Source organism: Hordeum vulgare, chromosome 7H, assembly GCF_904849725.1.
Source record: "Hordeum vulgare subsp. vulgare chromosome 7H, MorexV3_pseudomolecules_assembly, whole genome shotgun sequence".
NCBI lineage: Eukaryota > Viridiplantae > Streptophyta > Magnoliopsida > Poales > Poaceae > Hordeum > Hordeum vulgare.
In genome coordinates, this window is record NC_058524.1 from 595601400 (window position 1) to 595626370 (window position 24971).

The 24971-nt window shown below is 43.7% G+C and overlaps 1 protein-coding gene and 1 long non-coding RNA gene across 2 annotated transcripts; both read left to right on the plus strand.

Moving 5' to 3' along the window:
* Positions 1-9508: 9508 nt before the first annotated feature.
* Positions 9509-11869, plus strand: LOC123412298. The gene is made up of 4 exons (XM_045105255.1): positions 9509-9676; positions 9771-9905; positions 10890-11219; positions 11480-11869. The coding sequence occupies exons 1-4, from the start codon at positions 9671-9673 to the stop codon at positions 11540-11542; spliced, it is 534 nt and encodes a 177-aa protein (XP_044961190.1). The 5' UTR covers positions 9509-9670; the 3' UTR covers positions 11543-11869.
* A 9117-nt stretch (positions 11870-20986) lies between these two features.
* LOC123407763 lies at positions 20987-21296 on the plus strand. Its single transcript, XR_006612668.1, has 3 exons — positions 20987-21006; positions 21101-21176; positions 21270-21296. It is a non-coding gene; the product is annotated as an uncharacterized LOC123407763 (long non-coding RNA).
* The last annotated feature ends 3675 nt before the right edge of the window (positions 21297-24971 follow it).

The following is a 24971-nucleotide window of genomic DNA, read 5'->3' on the forward strand; positions in this document are numbered from 1 at the left end:
AAACTGTCACCCCTCCCAAAGGTACCTCATGCTAATCTTCCTATCAGACCTTATGATCGTACCCCCGAGGAAAACGCCAGGATAGCAAAGGAACGACATGAGGCGCAGATGAAAAGGAAGGAACCCGAGCCCCGCCCGAAATACACCGAGAAGAACATAGCATGGGCAAAAGACTTCATAACCACTATATCACAGTATGACTTACACTATAAGCCTGATGACTATACACGCACATTGCAGAAGGAAGTGAAAAAGAGAAGGTCACATGCAAGTGCAAGTGGGAGCAAATCAAGTTCAACTACAAGCAAGAAAAAATCAGACGTTCCTCAGCTTGGACAACAGGCCAAACAGTCGATCCCACCCCTCAAGGTGTTAACCGAGAATGTTCCCCCTCCGGTGCAGGGGCAAACTTTTGAAAAAGCAAAGGAGTTGGCGGATGAATGTGGTATCTTGGTTGAAAATTTGCTGGCTTCCCAAGACGACATGATACCCAAGGCTGTGGTAGCCCCTAAGCCACAGTTTGTCATGGGAGAGCCTTTGGTCAGCAAAGATGATCTCCCAACAAATATGTGTTACTTGCATAAATGGTACTTAAGTGAATCAAAGAATGGGAGACCGATGATCGTGCTGAGTGTCCCACAGGAGTACTACGGCTGCTCCGAAGAAATCCATATCGACTTTGATGAACTCTTCCAGATGTACAATGGCGACGCCCTCGACAAATCGCTTATGAGTTGCTATTGTCTGTAAGTTTTTCAATTCGTTGTCTACATATAACTTGTGTAGTTATTTCAATTCATTGTCTATATATAACTTGTACTCTATTATGCAGAATGAAGATTCTGGAGTGTAAAAGTAAGAGCATCATAAATATTGGGTTTATTGATCCAGATAAAATACATATAGCGACGCTAACTAATTATCCCAAGGAGACGGAGGAAAACCTTCTAAGGTTTCTAACAGATCAAAATTTCTGTGACCACATACTGTTTCCATACAACTTCAGGTGAGGGTCTTTACTCTGTTGTGTCCATTCACTTATAAGTGTAATTGATAAGTTACTCACACACATATATATATAAATATATATACACGTGCAGCTTCCATTGGATTCTGTTGGACATTCAAATTGATAAGGGAAGAGTTGATGCCTTCGACCCATTATCGAGACCCTTGGAACATTTCCAAAGCCTAAGGACATGCTCCAAGGGTAATTTTAATCATTCTTGCGCTCTATCGGTCTCTTTCGATGATTTTCTGATATATCAATTAATGAAAAACTTAGCAAATCATTATCCTTGTCGGGCAGGGTTTGGAATCGATTCAAGTGCGTGACTCCCGGTAACTTTCCTGAGAAGCTGACCTTTAGAGCGGCTCAGGTAAGTAGTAGTATGATATACTTCTATTAATTTTCAATACATTTATGATGCTAGGTTATTATTTTGATTATATATATTTCATTCTCGTAAAGTGCGACGAGCAGCCACGGGGAACGCATCTATGCGGATACTATGTTTGCGAGACCATTCGCACGTTTACCTCTAAGTTCAAGGAGCACAAATTCGACGTAAGCAATGAACATTCACACCTCTATTTTTATCCGTCATTCTTTGTTATCATGATTGATATTCATATTCATCTCCTCTTCTTATATAGCACACGGCCATGAGGACGAAGGTCCTACCAGAGCAACGCGCGATTGCTGTTGCAGAGGAGCCTGCGGGATTTCTGAGGACGGAAGCTATATTTACCTAATAATAAAGAGGCTATCGTTTCCGTCGGAAAACCCACCGAGGTGATTTTACAAAAAATCCCTCATTAAACTCGTAGTATATTTTAAATATTTTTTTAAATACTCATATCTTTTAAACCGTAACTCCAAATTTAACATATTATACATGGAATTTGATTAGAAAAATATGTAGAATTTAAATATGATATTATTTTATCTGTTAAACGTTTAATAAAAATACTATCTAGGTTGCAATCTTAATAAATAAGTCATTATTCGTCTTTCTTTCATACCGGTACTCATCCGGGTTGGGAATGAACACGTCAACAAAATCAGGATTGGAGATGAAACTGAAGGTCACTTGACTTATTCTTTGTACGTATTAAATCTACATGCAAGCCGTGTTAAAATAGAAGACCTGTGAAATTTTGAACTGCATTTCTGTAGGATAAGACCATCTTTATTTGTATCGTAACTATAAATTCTCAAATTATAGACATTTTTTATAAATTAAGAGCGTGTGCCGTGTGGTATTTCTTTCTCCCGTTGCAACGCATGGGCCCTTTTGCTAGTAGAAGACAAAGGACGATTTAGTGTAGCTAAGGGCCATTACTGATGTTCGTCCATGTAATCGAATAGACGGGCTCTAGTCCCGATAATTCAGATCTCCATATAATTGTATATATATGATCGCTTGTAAGATAAGTTAATCTTATATATATATATATATGCATAATTATTTCTATTTTAAATTATATGAAAACTAATTCCCGAACAAAAAACGTGGCATCACGTTAATCTCCTGAACACCTAAACCCTAAAACCCTAAAACCCAAAAATAATTTCATTCAAAAAAAACCCAAAAGCCAGCAAAATCTGAAAATCTTTAGTCCCGGACCGTGTAACGAACCGGGACTAAAGGGCCTGCCCCTGGGGCGCTACGAGGCGCCCACGTGGAGCACCTTTAGTCCGGCGTGTAAGAGGGCCGGGACGAAAAGGTTAGGCCTTTAGTCCCGCCCCTTTAGTCCCGGTTGGTGAACCGGGACTAAAGCCCCTTACGGGCCGGGGCTAGAGGCCCTGTCCCCACAAGTGGCCTATTTCAATCTCGTTTACCGACAAGTCTCTTTACTCATTCCGTAATAAAAGATCCCATGACTTACACTAAGTCACATTGCTTGCAAGGCTTGTGTGTGATGTTGTATTACCGAGTGGGTCCCGAGATACCTCTCCGTCACACGGAGTGACAAATCCCAGTCCTGATCCATACTAACTCAACGGACACCTTCGGAGATACCTGTAGAGCACCTTTATAGTCACCCAGTTACGTTGCGACGTTTGATGCACACAAGGCATTCCTCCGGTGTGAGTGAGTTATATGATCTCATGGTCATAGGAATAAATAACTGACACGCAGGAAAACAGTAGCAACAAAATAACACGATCAACATGCTACGTTCATTAGTTTGGGTCTAGTCCATCACATGATTCTCCTAATGATGTGATCCCGTTATCAAGTGACAACACTTGCCTATGGTCAGGAAACCTTGACCATCTTTGATCAACGAGCTAGTCAACTAGAGGATTACTAGGGACAGTGTTTTGTCTATGTATCCACACAAGTACTGTGTTTCCAATCAATACAATTATAGCATGGATAATAAACGATTATCATGAACAAAGAAATATAATAATAACTAATTTATTATTTCCTCTAGGGCATATTTCCAACAACTTATGTCTTTTCTCTCTTGTTTTGCAAGGTTTACATGAAGAGGGAAAATGCCGGCAACTGGAATTCTAGCCTGAAAAAGGAGCAAGTTTGAAATACCTATTCTGCGCAACTCCAAAAGCCGTGAAAACCAACAAGGATTTTTTTGGGGATTTATAAAAAATACTGGGCCGAAGAAGTACCAGAGGGGCACCAGCAGGGGGCCACAAGCCTGCTAGGCGCGGCCACCCCCTGGCCGTGCCTAGGGGGCTTGTGGGCTCCCAGCTGGCCCTCTAGCTCCCCTCTTTTGCTACAAGAAGGGTTTCATTCCAGAAAAAATCAAGAGGAGGCTTTTCGGAGGATTCGCCGCCGCCACGAGGCGGAACTTGAGCAGAACCAATCTAGAGCTCCGGCAGGACGATCCTGCCGGGGAAACTTCCCTCCCAGAGGGGGAAATCATTGCCATCGTCATCACCAACACTCCTCTCATCGGAGGGGGCTCGTCACCATCAACATCTTCATCAGCACCATCTCATCTCTAAACCCTAGTTCATCTCTTGTAACCAATCTCCATCTCGGGACTCCGATTGGTACTTGTAAGGTTGCTAGTAGTGTTAATTACTCTTTGTAGTTGATGCTAGTTGGATTACTTGGTGGAAGATTATATGTTCAGATCCTTGATGCTACTCATTACCTCTCTGGTCATGAATATGATTATGCTTTGTGAGTAGTTACTTTTGTTCCTGGGGACATGGGATAAGTCTTGCTATAAGTAGTCATGTGAATTTGGTATCCGTTCGATAATTTGATGTGTTGTATGTTGTTTTTCCTCTAGTCGTGTTATGTGAACGTCGACTACATAACACTTCACCGTTATTTGGGCCTAGAGGAAGGCATTGGGAAGTAGTAAGTAGATGATGGGTTGCTAGAGTGACAGAAGCTTAAACCCTAGTTTATGCGTTGCTTCGTAAGGGGCTGATTTGGATCCACTAGTTTAATGTTATGGTTAGACTTTTTCTTAATTCTTCTTTCGTAGTTGCGGATGCTTGCGAGAGGGGTTAATCATAAGTGGGATGCTTGTCCAAGTAAGGGCAGTACCCAAGCGCCGGTCCACCCACATATCAAACTATCAAAGTAGCAAACGCGAATCATATGAACATGATGAAAACTAGCTTGACAGAAATTCCCATGTGTCCTCGGGAGCGTTTTTACCTCCTATAAGACTTTGTCGAGGCTTGTCCCTTGCTACAAAAGGGATGGGGCCACTTTGCTGCACCGTTGTTACTTTTGTTACTTGTTGCTTGCTACGAATCATCTCACCACACAACTACTTGTTACCGATAATTTCAGTGCTTGCAGATATTACCTTGCTGAAAACCACTTGTCAGATCCTTCTCCTCCTCGTTGGGTTCGACACTCTTACTTATCGAAAGGGCTACGATAGATCCCTATACTTGTGGGTCATCAATGCCTAGTTGTTAGGGGCTGGACCCACAACTTATCCATGTAAGCGCGGGACCAACCACTTGTCCACTCAGCGCGGGACCCATCTCTTCGCATCTAGAATAGATGACCGTATGTGCTTGTTCGCCTGCCGCCGTCCATTGCTTCCCCTTTCCCCATTCTTCCTCTTCTCCAGCGACCTGGTGCAGATGTCCACCTCCTCCACCATGCACTCAAAATGGCGTCTGTATGGTGCAGTGCCACTCACAAGGTGCCTTGACTGCCCATGCCTAGATCCTCGAAAACGGTTGGTCACTAGGACTGATGAAAATGGAAATCTTGGGCGGGAATTTGTGAAGTGCTTGAGCAAAACAATGGCATGAAGTGATGGCAAGGTTAGATCTCAGTTCTTAGCCCGTTCTTTCACTGCTGTTTGCTCTGATTTCTCCATATTATGTTTTTTTCCTTGAATTTGGAATTTAGGGTACATATTGTTGTTTTCAGATCCTGAAGAAATGCACCCATTTCGAGTGGATGGATGAATATGTTGAGAGGATTCAATTCGAGGGCTACATTGATTCGAGCGGGGCCGCAACCTGGGAGCTCAATTTGGGCGGGGTGCCGTAGATGGAGAATTTGGGGAGCTCGGATAGAGGGACGGGCAGATTCGTGCCGATGTCGAGGTATGCGCGCAATGCTGAACTGCACTTGGAGTCTGAACTGACCGGGGAAATAAAGAAGTTCAAGAAAAATCTAATGGAGATGACCGATTTGCAGAAGCAAGCAAATTTCATGGCAGGGGGTTCTATTGTTGTATCATTGCTCTATTTTTGTTTTACTTGTTGTTCATCCGTCATTAGAGGGGGCATTTAGGTCTGTCACGGCATAGGATGCGATCTGTGCATCATGCCAAGTTCATGTAATTGAATCGAAGCAAGCCCCTGTGTGATGTTTTTCATGTAATTCGCAGGAAATATTCAGTGTTCATGATGTGTTCTTCTTTAGTTAATAGAGTGCACACCCCCCAAATTCAGTTTCTAGTAAAAAATATCTTGCTGCCGAATAGATGTTGGGCCGTGAGAAAATAATCAGGCCCAAATAAAGACCACCCCACCCACGTAGGGGCACCATACTTGTTTTATAGCATTGAGGCACCCATATTTAGAAGAAAAAAATGCTTCGACTAAAATAAAATGTTGCTTTGGCAAATAAACCTCTAACAAACATATACTTTTTTACTTGTTTTTACTTTGGCCAAATTTTTATGTTCAATAAATTTTGGGTCGTATGTATTGTAACTTTTTTTTGTTTTGTTGCTTGTCCACTATTGTTTTGTGATTGTTTTCATGCATGTATATGGTTCCATGAATCCCAAATTAAACGGGGATATATGAAATCCTCATAAATCATTTTTGAAAATAATCAAGTTAAAATTCACTTCAAATATGTCCTAGAAAATGTTTCTGTTTTGCTCTGAAAATATTGGCCAGAAGTAAAATTCAAAGCAATATTTTTAGGAGCACAAAAATATTTATTTTGGGCATTTGAGTTAATCAATAATTATTTGCATGAACTAAATTAGTTGCATGTCATAGTTGTATTAGTAACACATAGATCAATTAGATAGAACATCAAGCACATATATCAATTCACCAGTATCAACTAGATAGAAAAAAAAACTAGATAGAACACATCAATATAGTAGCATAAGTAGTAGCATTGCATTATATATGTTTGTTATTTTACAATCTTATGTTCTTAACTTTAAAAGATTTGTTGATTTTATGTTGTCATGTTAATAGGTATTACAGTCTAAACTGGGTTTGCGCAATCAATGGCTGCATTAACCCCTTGATGATAGAGATTTGTAAAATAAGAAACAAGGAGACGTGGAAGCAATTAGAGTGGGGCCATATTTTGATCTCATCTCACATATTTTTATTACATGCCATTTTATATTATTTATATATGCCTGCCGTATCCGGTATGTTCCCCGCAGTGGGGAAGATATTGGTGCACCATAATACCATAATAGAAAGACACATAACATAGAAAGACACATAACATAGATTAACCCATAGTACCATAATAGACACACACATAACATAGATAGCTCGGGGTCCAACCAAGCCCGCAACTTACAACTTATAAATAACATAACACAAACATAGATAGATAGATTTAGATAAAAAAGATAGATAGATAGTCTGCCTTCCTTTCTCCTCCTCGCTCTTCCTCCACCTTGCTCCTCCTCCAGGCATCCTTCACTGCTCCTCCTCCTCCGGGTGTTGTCGATGGGGTACGGTAGAGCGTGCATGCGCTCCGCGGTGGGGAAGATGATGGTGTAGTCCGTGAAGATGTTGTGGGTAGTGAAAGAAATGAACTCGCAGCCACACGAGAACACACGACCGAAGAGGTAGAACGCGTCGATGGAGTTAGTGAAGTGGGCAAGGATAGCAACCAAAACCCCATTGTGGATGACCTCCTTGACTCGGTACATCCTTGGAGATCCCCGGGGGAGGTGGCCGAATCCGAGCGCAAGGAAGGCGTTGGTGAATTCCCTTGCGCCCCTCCATCTTGACATCGCCCACACACGGAGTGTGTTCTCGACGTGCACCTTGGTGGGGTAGAGCCTCTCCGGCACCGTGGGGGGGAAGAGGAAGGTTCGCCCGGTGTAAAAGGGTGCCCCGTTCATGGCAGCGGCGGCCTGGTTTTGGGGTTGTTTGTGGTGGTGAGAAGAGGATGCAGAGGGTCCCGATGCTGATGGGAGAGGATGGGTGAGGAGGAGGAAAATGATAGGTGTCTTAAATAGCCTAGTGCGGCGTATTTTACACCGGGTGGAAGTAATGAGCAGGCGGTGTTGACTGGCATCGGGAGATGGGAACCCACGTACATGTGTGTACACACATGGAAAACCCAAAGTTGCATCAATATCCAGGCTACGACGTTTCAGCGCTGCAAGCTCTGTGTCGTTCTGTGCGTGTGCCGCCCATGCATGCAAGTGTGGCATCGTGGTAGTACTGCCAACAGCTTGCATAGCACACTGGCCATTAAAAACGCGTGGTGAGATGAGCGGCATCTAGGATAGCCAAGCAGCGACGTGCACCATGGAGAGATGAGCTCGATGCCATGCATGCAGCGGCTAGAGATGGGGAGGGGAGCGTACATGTGTGTACACGCATGTGAAACCGAAAGCGGCATCAATAGCCAGGCTGAAGCTCTATGCCGTCGGTCAGGGTTTACGACTGCTCGTTCTGTACGTGTGCCACCCGTGCATGCAAGTGTGGCATCTTGATAGTACTGCCAATAGCTCACGTAGCACACTGGCCATTAAAAACGCGTGGAGAGATGAGCTCGATGCCATGAATACAGCGACTAGCGATGGTCGAGCATCTAGGCTGCGAGTGCGGGCAGCGCCGGGCTGCGTGCGCATGCATGCATGCTTTTCAGGCCTGCTCAAATCGGACCAGCGTGGTGTACATCGGTCCAACGGGTGAGCCGCTTTAATTAAGCCCAACAATACATGGTCGGCCTGCTCAATCTTATCCGATGTAAAAAATGACCAGCCTGCGGATCAGGCAATCAGAGTGCAACCCGCGGATCAGCGATGTAGCCTAGTGCCTGATCCATACCATCCATTCAAAGCGATCAATGGCCCAGAGGGGTGTGGGGTTTTGAGGGGTTTTGAGAGGTTTTCAACGGTTAGGGTAGAGCATAACTAATTCAAAAAAATTAAAAAAATATATAACTTGTGCCGATCATCGTTCTATGTGACTAAGTATCTAGGAAAAATAAGAAACTTGGACTACGGAGTTTTCATGAAAAAACCTTCACAATGTTACTTCTACTATAAATGGATAGTCTAAGATCATATGGATACACAATGTGAACATCAGAACATGTACAAGGTGGCGTAGCCGGAGTAGCAAGAAATTGCAGCTCAAAGTGAGTGCAAGTGTATAATTTCCAAGAATTGTTTGCTTAGTATTTTCCTTAACTTTTGCAGTTTTGGGAAGAAACAATCCTACACCGGCTTTCAATGTACCGTTGACCCATATGGGCCCTGTTTGGATACTCCAACCTGGTTAGAGTTAGAGTTAGATTCTAACCCTTGAACTAACTTGAACTAACTCTAACTTTAAAGGTGTTTGGATGGGAGGGTTAGATTGACAATAAATGCGTTTTCTCAATCATTTGGCTACTTTAGACATCTCTCTTTTCCTGAACCCCACCTACTCTAACCCAAAAAAACACCTCTTGAATGGGTTAGAGTTTTTGGATGGGTTAGATGCATCTAACCATCTCTAACCCACCTGTTTGGATCTTTGAGGGTTAGATGGCTCAAATCTAACCCCCTCTAACTCTAACCCTAGGGTCCAAACAGAGTCATGGTCACCCCTACTATGCGTCTATGCCATTGCCACCTTATTCTAGTCGACTGCATGCTCCCTCTACCTCCTCCATTATCTGACACACCACCGTATACACATCACCCGAGATGGGCCGAGATCAACACGTACAGTTCAGAGCCAGCTAGCGCGTCCATGCCATGCCCCCCGCCCCAAGTTTCTCCGCTCGATGAAAGTCGGTTGTCTTCCTTCTCAATCACGCCACACACCCTTCCCTATAAATTCACCGAACCACCGTCTTCCCTGATCAGCTGATTCAGTACCTCTACTCTATCACCTTGAGACTCTTCACTCTTGTCTTGTGTGTTTGCCAAGCCGTGAAGCCGATCGAGCAAAGCCACTGGGCACCGTCTCACAATTACTGGCCAAGCTGAGACAATGGAGGTATGGCTTTGCTTCCGTATCAAGAGCTGATGTTGCCTGCGTTCGTTTGCCTTGCCATGTCTGGCTGGGAAATGCTGAGTTTCCGTTTCCGCAGGATGCGAGGGGGTACCGGGGGATACCGGCGTTCGGGGAATGGAACTACGACGACTACGGCGACGACTGGTCCGTGCTCACCCAGCGTTTCGAGTCGGCGATGAACATCCCGTTGCCCGTACACAAACCCTGCAAGGTACGTACTAGTAGAACTACCAGAAATTACTTCAGTTTCGTTTTTGTGCCGAGTTCAGATGTAAGATTGCATCCGGATGTGCCGTCAGTCATGTGTGCCTTGTGGAGTGTGGTGCACAAGTCTCTAGTACTGTATTAGTAATACGGAAACCACATCTCCTATTTAAATTCAAGTTACCTTATCTTCCCGTGGTCACTAGTACTAGTAACGGACTTAAGAGCATCTTCAACGGATGCACAAAAATTCCGTGTTCCAAAAAGTTTTAATGCGTTACTGTAGCATTTTTACTATGCGCAGACCAACGTTGCTTTAGCGGACGTTTAAAAACACACGTGAAAAGCACGTATTGCAAATCAGTGGCGGAGCTAGACGAAATGTGCAGGGAAAAAAAATACAAGTATTTGGGGGGGGCAAATATTAAAAAAGTTATCATATAAGTCCTTTCAATAATTTTTTCTTCACAAATTGGTCCAAAGCTGGAGCCCACAGCCCCCCAACACTTCACATAGCTCCGCCGTTGCTGCAAATTATGAAGCATTTTAAAACGCGTGTCCAAAATTTATCACCTTGATTTTACAGCACATAATTTTACAGTCTCTGTTAAAACTGTTCGATGCCTAAAAAACGAATAATTTAAAACAAAGAACATTTTTTAAACGGCCGTTGGAGATGCTCTACCCCACTTTACTGGAATCCCGTGGATATGATCCTTGCTCTGGAAGCTAGAATGGCTGGTACCTGGTTGGCTTGCAGCCCACGACACGCTCTCTAGTCGTGCACGCTGGTCACCATGCAGTCAGCAGTCCACGGACTGGTGCAGACCGGTGCATGCACAGCACAGAGCTCTAGCTTTTGTGCGGGCCCCACACTGCATTTCCTTACCACCAAGCACACCACTCTTGCATGCGCAAGCCCCTTTCGCCACATTTGTTTTGGCTTTTCATGGTCGATATTTAGCTTCCTGACGGCGTTGTATGTATGCAGAGAGCGAGGGCAGGTCGCAGGAGGCGCGTCCCTGCGTTCGGCGAGTGGAACAACCACGGCGATGGCGATGGCGATGGCCACGCCGGTGGCTGGACGGCGGCCGTCGTCAACCAGCAAGCACACAAACCACTCAAACAGGAATTCACTAGCTACGACGACAGTGGCGTCTTCACCATGGGGAAGCAACGAAAGCTGGCCAGGCAAACCTGGGTGGATGACTCTGGGTCCAACGTGGCCATGGAACCCTTCTCCTTCACGACGGACAAAGGTGCTGACGATGATGACCTGTACGAGGTCCCACCGGACATGCTCTGCTCCAAGCCACTACGGGTATGCGTGTCACTAATTTTCTGTGTATGATGGTCGCATTGTATGTTTCAGGAAGCTTACACTTCTCTTGATGGTTTAGCAACAAATTAGCTAAAAAAATACACTTCACAGGTCGTTTCCTCTGTCAACAAATTGCAGTACGGACTACAGTTTATGTTAATGGCTAGAAATTTCCTGCACTCATTTTCTGAGCTTTCAACTACCACTAATGTTTAATTGTAGTTCTTATCAATTGCTAACTCTTTTGTTTCCAATCGCAGAAGAGTAGGACATGGCTGAGGAGCCTACTGATAAGGTGTTGCGGCCTCAACTGCTTGGTCTAACCATTGAAGGACAGTGACGGCCGAAGTACCCATCGAAGCAAAGGCCACATCTTGTTTGATTTTGCATGCACCTAGGGCTCACATTACATGTTTTGATGGATCGATGGATGAACTGCACGATGTAGTTTGATGTCTTTGAGAATGTAACTACTTCCTCTGTTTGTAAATATAAATCTTTTTACGGATTGCACTATGGACTACATACGAAGCAAAATGAATGAATCTATATGCATCCGTATGTAGTCCGTAGTGAAATCTCTAAAAAGACTTATATTTCAGAACAGATGGAGTATGTAGTAAGATGAAAGTGGTAGGTTGATGAAATATATATATATAAGTTATGTAATTTTATTTTATTTTTGTATGAGCAAAACTCCCAAGACAATCAATTTGATCTTACAAAGATTAACGTACTAATGTCTGCTATATTTGCTGAAACGAAGAAAGGAGCGTGCGGCCCATGATACTACTAGATATTGTGGTCTCCTCTTTAGAAGGAGAAATATCGAAGTCCTATGCCAAAATGCCAATAATTGTATGTTAATTATTTTAAATAACGGGACAGCTCAATATGCCTTTATTTTCATCGTAATAAGACTAATAATGCTTCACCCCTAAAAGAAACATCACGACGAGCCTATGATCCTGGTTGCCAGACCAAAAGAGCCAAGCTAATGGTACTCCCGAGTATATTTTTTGAATGTTCGCAGTTTAACTGATAAATTCGTTGAATAGATAGAAGAAGGTTGGTCCATTTTATGAAGGAAACCGGACGTAAATACCATACATACGATGCCTTTCGGCAAACAACACACATCATTGCGAGCCACATGTCCCTCTAACCGGATCCATCCGATGGGAGCAGCCACATCAATGCCTCCAACAAGGGAGCGAAGTCCGAAGGAGCCGACATCGATGACTCTTGCCACAAAGGGAGTACGACTTCCGCCGGCAGTATCACCAGCCTAGCCCGAATCCAGGATCCGATTAGCCTACACATCAAACCACTACCCTTGCCTCCACGGCCAACTGCACCTCCCCGACAACCTAGACATGCTTCCAAACCTTGCATCCGCTTCTCTCACTGGATGGAGGATGCAATCCGTAGCGGCGGATGCAAGAAAGCACGACGACATTCATCTCCTCAAGGATGCAACGCCTGCGGGCCATTCGCCTCCCGACGAAGGATGCAACAACCGCAACAACGCCTTTCCCCTCCATCCATGCACCACCATCTCCTCCTCCCACCCACATCAGTGTCGAGCTTACCAAACCTCCATCGGGAGGATGCAACACTGAGAAAGGGTGCTATTTATCTCCCACAGCTCTCTCGCACGGCTTGTGGCTGACAACAACGTCGATGCACGAGCCCCAACGTCAAGCCGGTTGTTACGGGGACCCTCTTGATTTTCGTTTTGGGATAAAACTCTTCTCGCAAGGGCCAACATTGGTACTATATTTGCCCAACATAATAATACTGAACACCGTTAGTAACACATATGGAGTTAGCGCTACCCATGGATTAATTCAACATAATACAAGGAGGGCCAGTGCTAATGGTGCTGGTCCTAAGCAGAGTCGTGTGCGAGGCCAACCCGGGGCAACTCGGGTGATTTGTATCAGGCCATTGTACGTTGTGCTCATCCGGCCGTGTCCTGAGAACGGGATACGCGGCTCCGATCGGGTTCATCGACACGTGAGGCGGCCTTCCTGGATTTGTTTTACCTTTCTCGAATGTCTTGTGCACTGGGATTCTGAGGATACTTTGGGATATCTCGAGGTTGAGGTTTTCCACCAGGATTTCGAGGAGACTACGGGTTTTCCGTGGTTGAGGTTTTTCATGAAGCTTGTGTCTAGTTTGTGATTGATGAGTTGGAGCACCCCTGCGGGGTTAAATCTTTCTCAGAGACGTGCCCATGGTTATGTGACAATTTGGAATTTTTTAACACCCGACCATAGCAAACTTGAAGTAAACTCAATTCAAATACACCAATTGTGTGCGTAATCGTGACCGTCTCTACTCGTGACTTCTGAACCGAGAGAGGACATGGTGGGGTTACGTTTGACTTGTAAGTAGGTGTTGATGCTTAATTATTGTTAATCATTAGTTCATGTATGTTTATGCATAGATCACCCTTCTTATTCTTGCACTCGTAAGTTAGCCACGCAAACATATGCTTATTGCTTGTTGCAGCCTCACCACCTAACCATACCTTACCCATTAAACTCTGCTAGTCTTGATACCATTGGGAATGAGATTGACGAGTCCCTGTGGCTCACAGATTACTACAACAACAGTTGCAGGTACAAGTAAAGCGATACTCTAACGTGAGCGCGATGATTGTTCTATTTGTACTTTCTTCTTCTTCTTCTTCTTCATCTATCATAGGATGGGTTTCAGACCGGCAGCCTGGGATGGGAAGGATGGACGTCGTTTTTCTCGTTTGATTCCGTTCATAGTCAGATCTCACTCTTCTCAATGGTGATTGAATGTATGTTTGTATTGAGATGATCATGATTAGCTTGTGCTGAGTGTAAGCCGATTCTATATAGTCATGTCTTCTTTACATGTGGTTGTAATGATATCCATTCTTGCGAAATGACGAGATGCGCTTCTATCCCTGTCAAGGCTTCGAGCCAAGATAAGGATAGGACCGCATCTTGAACGTTACAGCACACAACATCCCGTGGGTGCTCTTGCTGGCTGTCCATTCCTGTGCATCTTTCTGCCCGATACGCCGTGGGAGCTGTGTCCCCTTCCAGCTCCTTTGGCGCTTCGATGCCTCTGCTGCTCCGGTCCTAGATTAATGTACTCTACAGCCCACCATACATGCAGCGGGGTGCAAATGGACCAACAAAGGTGACTGCTAGAGCAACAATCTACGGTTTTGAGCCACTGCTCTTTTGCATGTTCTTCAATTTGCACTTTTTTTTTATCGGAGGAAAAAAAATTCCCTATTCCATTAAATAAGCAAAAGTGAGTTATTATGTTAATTAACGAAAAAATGGGCTAAAACTATCACAACCGTCGAGCGGCACAAATGATACCCCGTAGAGAAACCTCAACAAGGAGGACCTCGTCAAGATACAGTCGGATGTCATCATTATCACTTCTCCTTAACAAAGCATCGAGTTTTTAACTTTTTACATGAAGCACCGAGTTCGAGTCTCATTCATCTGAAACGTACCCTATAGAACACCACATCGCAGACGTTGAAAACGCTCATCGCACATGGATTCTGGACACATTGCTACCGAACTCTCACTAATGTGGACAACGCACCGAACATATAGACAAATCGAGGTCCTCGTTGCACACAAGTTTTATTGCTTAACCATGTGCTATGTATGCCACATTGCACACGGGCTTATTTGCAATGCGTGCAGTAATAACAGAAACACATGATTTCAGATCTAAACATCACATCACATTGGCAAGGTCATATCCATATAGCATAACCAGCATGCATATGGCAAAAGTTCTAGATGACATCCATATGTATGAAAAAGTTCAAAGCCAACATTACACCTCAATACTATGAATCACATATCACAGGCATGCAAAAACAATCGAAATCTAACTAACAAAGTTCAAGAAATCTATCGGGTATCAACAAGGTATATGTAGGATAGGGGATATGATTTGGAATTACATGATAGGGGATCTGCTTGAGATGCCCTAAGTACTAGTGGATGCCTTCTTGCTTCAAAGATCTTCTTTGGGGTGATAGACCTTGGTCTGACATCACATTGCACCAACCAACATTGGAGCAGGAGCAACAATTTCTTTCTAAAGGTGTTGTTTTGGATAGTTGCGCCCTTTATCTGCTAATTAATATGTCATCATATCCTCGATGTACGCTTTGAGAATGCTATCGCGAGGCATGTCCTATGTGGAGGACCTTAAATTTTTCCTTTTTCCTTTTGGTAAGATGATTAGTTTAACATTAATAATAATTAATAATATATGGTTGTGTGTATCACTCTATGCCGAGGCCGAGAGTCTTTTCCTCTTTCCAAAAATGAAAAAAAGACAAGTAGATACAACTCGATGCTTCGTGGCCCGCCGGCCCCAAAATCCTGGACGAAGGGACTAGGTTATGTCTTCTTATTTTTATTTATTTATATGTATGAGCAAAACTCTGAAGCTGATTAATTTGACTTTAGAAAGACTAATGTACCAATGTCTTCCATATTTGCTGAAATGAAGAAGGGAATGTGCCCGTAGTACAAGCTATTGTGATCCCTTCGTGACTGGAAATATGGAAATCTCAGGGGCGAACCCCACGTTGTGCTGAGCCCAATATTTTACTAGTTGGGCTTCAGTTAACCAAATATTAGTGCCCCGGTTACATGGCCCCGCTGGATTTTTTGGCTGGGTCCGTCATTGAGAAATCCTATGTATAAATTGAATCAACTCGTGTTGTACAAGCTGTTTTGCACATGCCTCTCTAGTCATAGTAGGTAAAGCATTAAAGACCGAGCTACTCATTCATGTGAAACCTATATTGAACATGTGGGATAACTACCCTGGGTGGTAGGATAGCGGCGGAACCGTCCATTGAAATGGTCGTGAGGTGACATAAAAGTCACATTATTTGAGGGAGGAGCAGCAGAAAGATGCATGATGTCAAAACAGTTGCAAGATGTGAATATATAGGAATAGGATGCAGCGGAAATTCATATGGAAGTATTACAGCACAAGTCCGTACATGTGTGTGTTGCTAGTCGACTTGAATTTGCCTCCCACCAATTGCGCAATCTTCCATCACGCATGGGGATTCGCTACTTCTAGCCAGATGCTAATCGGCTGGATGTCCCAAATGAAGGCCGTGTGAGCATCAAATGCATGATGTCTCTGTGGGGAAGAAATTGTTACAATATGGACGGTGCAGGTGGAATTCTCCTGTGTATAGGCCACGCGTTGAGTCTTGTACGAGCAGAACTCCTAATTGCAGTAGGTACAGTAGGATCCACCGAAAATTCGGATTTGATGACGAGCACCGACCTGTCCATACACACCCCATAGGGATCCGCTCCGTCATCGTATTGTTTTGCCCTGTCCCCCGTATAGGAGACAGCTTCCCTTATATTACGGGTTAGAGTGGAGGGATTCTGGTCCATGTTTTATCGTCATGCAGTGGACCGGTAGATGATACTTGGCACATTCATGGGTTAGTCAGTCGACATCCATTGTATTGGCCCATGTTACGTCTTGTTCCAGACTGCGCCAGGAAGTTAGAATGCGCTAGAGTCACCGTACGAGCAGGCGTAAATTATAAAAAAAAATAACAATTAATTAGAGACTTAGCATGATTAGGTTCTCATGAGTGCGTATTTCATTTTTTATTTTTCCATGTAATAAACGACACCAAGGAGGGCATGGACTCACGTTTTTGGCTGTCAGTTTCCCCGTCAATATTTATTTGTCACAAGTTAGCTATATAACGTTCTCTAAAAGTTTTGTAGTCCCAGATTATATTTAACGCTAATACATGCCTGTCAGAGGACACCACGCCACCAGCAGCAGTACCATGGCACATTAACTTGTACCAGGGTGTACCATCGACGGGTAGTGGACCAGCAGTACACGGCGCGTGATGTTCCAATAGATGTCAGGGTTAGATTCCAACGCAAGCATGCCTTCGTTAATTATATAATCAATTGGAATTAATCAGCAATTAGTAGGATAAGATTAAAATCCATGCGGTGTTCCGATTTTAATGTGAAGTTTGTTAATTTGGACATGGAGGGCCCATGAGCTCACTTTTTTTTGTGATCTTTTTCTCGTTAATTGTTCCTGGTGATACAACGTTCTCTAGTACCAGTACTATCTAATTGAGCTTAATATCCTAAAACCAAGGTCACAGTTAACACTAACACAAGCCGGGGCGAGGCCAGCTAGCGCATGCAGTCCGAAACAGAAGGTCAAATAAACAGTGTTGGTGCATGGCAGCCCTGCAAATATAGGGCCAAGCACTGTACATGCATGTAAAAAGTAGAAACTTTGTGATCAATTCAGCAGCATGCTCAAGTCAAATGAGAAGTACTTCTTTATTGTTTCTTAGCCCTGGCGGCAGGGAGGGCATTTACCACATCTTCGTCCACCCCCCGCCTGATACATATCGCCTGCTTCGTTCATCCTACCAGCTCATCCACTCCCCTGAAGAACACGGACAAGGATGCGCGTGCGGGAGAGCTGCTCAGAGGCTAGCCAAGGGTCTCCCTGAAAGGTATGTTATCAGTTCCCCCCAACACTTCGACACCGTTCCATGCATCGACTGCCTAGATCTAAAATAGGTTTTTAATCGCATCCACGAGATTGATAGAGAAACGTCTGTATGTAAATATTAGGGAAAAACGAGCGTTGGATAATCTTTTTTAGCATGGAAGAAGCACCAGTAGTTGTAAATCAAGAAACAATGAACGAAGCATCACCAGACTGTTTTGACAGCGACGGCGACGGTTCAGGAGGATCCCCCGGGCCTCCTGGAACCCCAGCAATAACATCTAGGGTGTCATTGCTGAAAATAGGCACCGTGATTTCAAAGTTCTCGGATTTCAAGAAGGAGTTGGTCCAAGAAACTGGGTTTGATGGATTGCTGCATATCAAGTCTTGGCAGAAGATAAATCTAAAGTACAACGCTTACTTGATGGGTAGAGTTGATGTGGAGGACAGTATCATCAATCTAGAAAGCCAGGGGATGCTCGAGCTCACAGACAACCAAGTACATTATGTGTTTGGCATCCCAATCGGTGAGCACACAATTCTTTCTGAAGGTGTGGAGCCATCAGATGCTTGCGTTGAATTTACACGGGTTGCAGCACGCATTAGCGACAAAGGTACTCATAGTCTGAAGGCATCAGAGGAATACCTTAACCGCGACATCACAGTTGACTCCTTAAAGATAGATAAGGACTGTTTCAAAATTGCTTTTGTAATCTTTGTAGTTGGGCATGCCCTTGGGCCATCTGCCAGACACGACTACATCAAAATTGATTTCTGGTCAGCCTTAAACGATGTTACCAAAATCAAAGAATGGAATTGGTGTCGTTACCTGCTATCTCACCTATTCCAAGCTGTGAGGAAGTTCAAGTCAGATGTATTGAGGCGACCCCCAACCATACACATTGTTGGGTGCCATCTTTTCCTGCAGGTACACGAAACCAATTTTTTTTCACAGCATGGTACACGCACATGTAATTTATGTTGTTAACCCCACCAAACACATGTGCCGGTTGTTGTTCTAGATAGTCTAGATCTCGACGTCAATAGCAAACCGCAGGACGTCTACCCAAGATTTGCACGTTTTGATTTTGATTCCATAAAAAAGATGGTTGACGCCATATCTGTAAACATGGGAGGAGGAGAAATATCTTACCACCGTTCCTCGGTTAGTCCCAGAATCACATTCTCTATAATACCCAATCACACTATTTTTATCTGACGCTCCAAACTCTTTTGTTCAACGCACCAGGTTCGTAGGGAACAAAATGTCAGCAAGGAACTCGTGTGTGTCGACGATCCTGCAAACAATTTTCCTCGGCCTACACCGACACCGAAACGGGCACAGTTTACATCTGCTCCCGCCAAACGAGCAAGCTACATCAAGACTGGTCCACTAGAATTTGCTAATCATATACGCACAAAATACCCGACAATAGTAAGTCCATGCCCCTTTGATGCCCAACCGTAACTCTGTTTAGACGACTAAAACGTCTCTCATATTTTTTTTAATGAAATTACCATTTAATGCAGTCGGAAGAAAAGCTTGGTATGATTCTCAACGAACACAATGCACGGGGATTGGCTCATATTTCAGAAATGAGACAGTCGTTCCAGTCAACAATGTTCAACTTTGTAGACAAGTTAGTATCATGCATTGCTGATAATTGCACATGCTGCAAGGCGTTTGGTGGGAAAGAATGCAGGCTGAAAAATGAAGATGACATCGATGCGGAAAATGCACCAGCTCCTAACAATGAAGGAACTGTTTTTTTGACCCCGATATCCAATAAGATAAACACTAGACTAGAAGGCATTTTTGCTAACGAAGGTCCGTTTTGTTAACGCTTAATCGTTTGTTTTCCAAATTGTCATGCATTGCTATTTCATACACACACAGTCTATTATTTTGTGTGTCTAACTTTAATTGTTACGCGGCAGGTAGTTATTCTGGGAATAGTTCAAATGCCCGTAAGAGGAATTTTCTGATGGGCAGAAGCAATGCAACCGAGTCACAAAAGAACATATGTGTTTCACCAAATGAACCAATCCAAGTTCGAACGCCATCTGGCATCGATATTCTGAACAACTCATCTATATCTGCAAAGGATGGTGCACGCAATCAAGTTGCCGACATTGTATATTCATTTTTTGATGACCTAACTGCATGTATCGTCAGCTACTACGCCGAGTTAAGACCATCATCTAATTACGTCACTTTCGGAACTACAAACGATGTTGTGCCGAGTAAGATACGATTACCAAAATGTAAATTGGCATGTGATCCATGGTCAGTTGGATCAGTACCACTCCCCCCAAGCCAAACTGTTCTGAGAACTATCAAGGATTGGTTCCTAGCAGCTTCACGATTAACACTAGAAAGGTAAGCCATATTCTTTTCTTGTATGGTAATCAACTCATCTTTTCGAAACAAACATTTGCGTGATCAACTCACCTTTCTACCAAAATCTCATATTTTGCTAGTTCGCGGCATCCGCGCTAACTATTTATTACCAATGCATAGACAATGGATTGCCCACCCAAAGCCAAGGCTCATATGTATAGATGGCATTGAACTGCATCAACAACTAGTCGGTATTGACGAACTCAGCCACGAGGTGGGCGCTATCATCTTCAGGCGATTCGGCCAAATGGACAAGTTCTACAACAAGGACACATCAACAATGATATGGAGAAAATTCCTCGAGCCTGATTTCGCTGTAAGATCATCGCAACTCATATACAGCGACAAAATACTTTTCTTTTCATTGTAAACGTTAAACACTACTATCATTGCAACAGACCGCGGTATTGTCTAACGCTGACCCATTGACCATCCAATCTATTCGGACAAGCTTCACGGACGGAGTGGCTGATTTGAACCGAGCATCAAGCAGGCTTGTATGTTTTTTTATTTTTTGATACATCTCAACAACGGAATAAGATCATATTTTGATAAAATTGAATAATTTTTCTCGCAGTGGCATATCCCAGCAATTCTATCTGATGGTTGGGCACTTTACTCATTTGACATGCTGAAAAGAAGGATCGTAGTACTTGACCCTGCAGTAGGACCTTTTGGCTTCAGCAATCGCCAAGTGAACATGCACACATACGTCTGAGACAAACTTCATAGTGCACTTTTTAGATGTTTGCAAATTATGTCTGAGAACTGGCATTGCAGCTGCGGAGAATGGACTAGGTCTTTTCCAGTCCTGATGATTGAGAATATGGAAAAGTATGTTTCTATAACCTTAACACCCTAAAGATTATTTTGTTTTAATATAGATTGAAGTTGAATTACAAACCTGCTTCATCTTATTTTGCCACAGATATAATTATGGTGCAGGGACTACATTCCTTGCATGGAATTTCGACGGGGAGAAGTTCCAAATCCCAGTGACGAAAGTTAGTACCTACCATTTTTAACATGGAAGCTAGCTCCTGTTTTTGTATGGGTTCGTGTATTAACACTCGATACACTTTTGATTTTGAAACTAGGACAATCTGGAGAGACACAAGAACTGGTTGCTTTATGAGGTGATGTGCACGGATGGTAACGAGTCAATGATCCCGTCGGACGCCATTGAAGCCATCAAGGGATCATTCCTAGCTCTATGAAGATCACCATGTCTCAATTCCTTTAACGAACACCAAATATTTGTGTTTTTTACATTTTTTCTCAAATAGACCAAGATGGCGAACGTTTTCATGCGTTCCTTCTTCATGTATCACATAATCGAATGGAATCAGGATGGTATTTCCTCCATCTTTGTCCAGTGGTTTGTCACTTACCTTTTTTTGCAAACAACCAACATACTCAGCAATTATCTTGATACAAATGACTACCAACCAAATCATAATCTAGATGGATACAACTTGCCACCAACTAACTAAGCTAGTAGACGGGGGAAAAACCGAAATGAAACTCCATAGGGGAACACATGTAAAAGTAGCCATGTGGATTGGAAGCATACTAAAAACCTAACGTGTCGCCGTTAGGTACAAAAGCACAGCAAACACCAGAATGAGCAAAGCAATCCTCATTTGATTTGTACCATTGACAGCTCTCGCAGCTCGTTCAGCAGCCAGGGCACCTTCGTTCATTGCTTCAAGTATGTCTCTCAGCTGACGAGTCTCATTGGCGATTTCCTCCTCACCGGTCCTTGCAGCACTATGTAGATGTTCGTTCATCCTCTCAAGCATCCAGACCCTGTCCCTTAGATCAACTATTAGTTGCTTTAGGAACGGGTCCTTGATAGGGTCATCGCGCCATGAAAAATAATCGCACCCGCCTCGCTGATCAAAGGGGAAAGAGCAATGTGTTTGGTCTGAAATATAAAAACCAGAAAAGATTCGACAGAATAACGAAGAGCAAGTTTCTGCATTTCCTCACCTTGAAACGCATACAATTAAAGTACCTCCTCCCTGGATTATCATCGCTCCACGATATCCACATGGCTGCTTTTTCTTTGCAGTCACACACATCAGCTGGCTCGTAATCTAGAGGCCCATGGCGGTACCTCACGGGAGACCTCATGGGGGGCCCAAACCCTCTACGCGAAGAAGACCGAGCTGCTGAGGACGAAGAGCCGGAAGACGCCATTTTGTGTGTATTCTAAGTTGTGGGACGAGGATGAGGCTGGCCAAGGAAAGCTAGGTCGTTTTTATAGACCCCCCCCCCATGTCCAATCCCAACGGCTACTTGCCAATTCAAAACACGTAGAGATGTTACGCGAAAGCACCATGCAAGCATATTGAAAACGGCTAGGCACATATCAACGGCTAGCACACAAGCTAGTGTAGTGATTAGGATGTCACGGCAATAAGTAATATTATAGCATAATAATACATGGTTCACAAAAGGACCATAGTCACTGATAGGTTCACAAAAGGATCGCCAACACAGCAAGCTTAACCATTACGCTACTAAACCAAGCCAACGCACATGCGCTTAACCGACACGGGATGGAACTCCTTCATCCGCATGTTAACCTAAATTTCTTCTGCCACCTGGACCATGAAGCCAGCGCGAGGAGCAGTGTTGCACTGGGCCGCCAAAGTTTCGTACAACATCCTCTTCCTCCTAGATGCCAATCCAGCCTACAGAGCCAAACACAACACATTTGAGGGTTAGCAAAAGATCGCGCAAATGTAGTTTTTTTATATAGGAATACTCATAACCATGGTTTGCAAATTACCCGAGGTATGTCCTCCTCTAGTCTAGTCCCATTGAAGTTGTCAGCGTAGTAAGCAATGTAACCAGGAGATTCACCGCTGGAAAATAGTAACGAACAAACTGTTCAAAATATGGAAATAACTTAATCTTAAATCAAGTTTTGTACAGTCGGGAATAATGTACCTGAGACACGCAAGATGCATGTTGATGTTGTACTTCACACCCCAATCTGGTATATGCATGGACCAGCCGTCATCTAGCATTTCCCCCACGTACTTCATACCTTTAAGCATGTAGTCAATAGTTACGCCATGCTTATCTCTGTAATCCTCTTTTGCCATCCCTGTAAAGATGGGGTCAAGCACACTCAAGCGCTTGAGAAGCTTGTCAAACACATACAAACACCAATCCCTATCAAATGCTATTGGAACCATGATCTGCAAATATAACACAAATAAATTAGACATCACGCTTTATCCAATGAATTAACATGTGCATGGTACATACCATCCTGCAAAGCCTGAGTGCATAACCAAGGCTACTTGTTGACATCAAGCTCCTCAACATGGATGGAGCCTCTTTGTTCCACGTGTTCTCCATATGTAGCTGAAAATACATTAAAAACACAAAACAAATGTTCACAAGCGCATCAAACCATAACAGACATGCAAATAAACCATGCGCAGTTGCCATTTGTTTAACTTACAGGTACATCTCGTGAGAGGAGACCCCTGGAAACTGGCAATCCAACCCTATCAAACATCTTCTTCTCCCTCTCGTTGAACCCACGCACCCAAGCTTCCATGCCGTTGTGGAACATCGCACCACCCAGGCTGAACTGATACTTCAACTTATGCCCATCCATCACCAAAATTGTTGGGGAAGAACTCTTGTACCAGGTGCTGCCCATAAAACAATGTAAATCATTAGCACAAGAGATACACCGACGTAAAAGATCAACACATTTTTTGGCGGCTCATAGAGCTGACCTGCTTAGACTCTTCGCGCAAGAAAGGTAAATGAAGTCCTCGTAAAAGTTTTGGCAGACATGATCGGGGTACAGGTCGGCGTGAGACAACTCAAGTTCAAACGGTGAGAAACCGTATTCTTCTTCTTGTGCAAAGTACTCCTCAGCAGGGATAACAGCTGCGCGATCACGTGCACATGAATATCAGGATGCAACCCTAAACATCATTTGGAAGTGTAGACATTGAATAAACTTTAGTACCGAGCGGCGAAGTTGTGTCAACGGATGCAATACATATCCTCTTGTTACTTATCGGCGTGCAAGTTGCAATCGAACTAGTAGTTGGACTAACCAACCCCGAAGAGCTATGCCCAACAATTTGATGCGGTAACGTGTCTAAGAAAATAATAGATTTTTTAGGTACGGTGCCGCAAAATTTGTTCCATGGATGTATGGCACATATATTTGCAAAATAGTGAGACTTAATAATTCATACCCTCGGTCATGAGATAAAGAAATGAGGTGTCGATCATAGGCTCATGGTATGCATTTGGAGCGGCGGCCTCTACGTTAGGCGCGGGTGGGAGAAGTTCATGCATGGTTTGCTGACGGGTGGGCCTTGGGACACCTGACACACATGCATCGAGTGGAGCAATCAGTACCAAAGTAAAACAACAACAGGATTATACTGATCGAGCAAACCTGTAGCTATTCCTTTGCACTTCAGATCCACAACCATGCATTTGTCATGCGGTTCGCTACCCAGATTGGCCAGCAGCTCTCCTATATGAAATGTTGGAGGTCATTAACAATTTGTCCTTACTCTCCCATGGATGGCAACAGTGAAACTACTCAGCAACGTTTTGTTTGCGTACCTCCAGGCCGATCATGTGCAGCCGAATAACTCCCTTCCACAATACCTGGCTGCCCTTTAGTAGAAGCATCTGGTAATCCATGACTACAACTAGCACCTGGCTCACAACGAAATTGATGGTAATCAATGAGGAGATAGTTTTTATTATGATGTAACTCATGAGCATTAGGCGTATTACCTGCA

Excerpts from the sequence above, each read along its gene's own strand:
- LOC123412298 (XM_045105255.1), top strand. Across the intron at positions 9,906-10,889 it reads CCGTACACAAACCCTGCAAG|AGAGCGAGGGCAGGTCGCAG; the intron begins GTACGTACTAGT and ends GTATGTATGCAG. Across the intron at positions 11,220-11,479 it reads TCTGCTCCAAGCCACTACGG|AAGAGTAGGACATGGCTGAG; the intron begins GTATGCGTGTCA and ends TTCCAATCGCAG.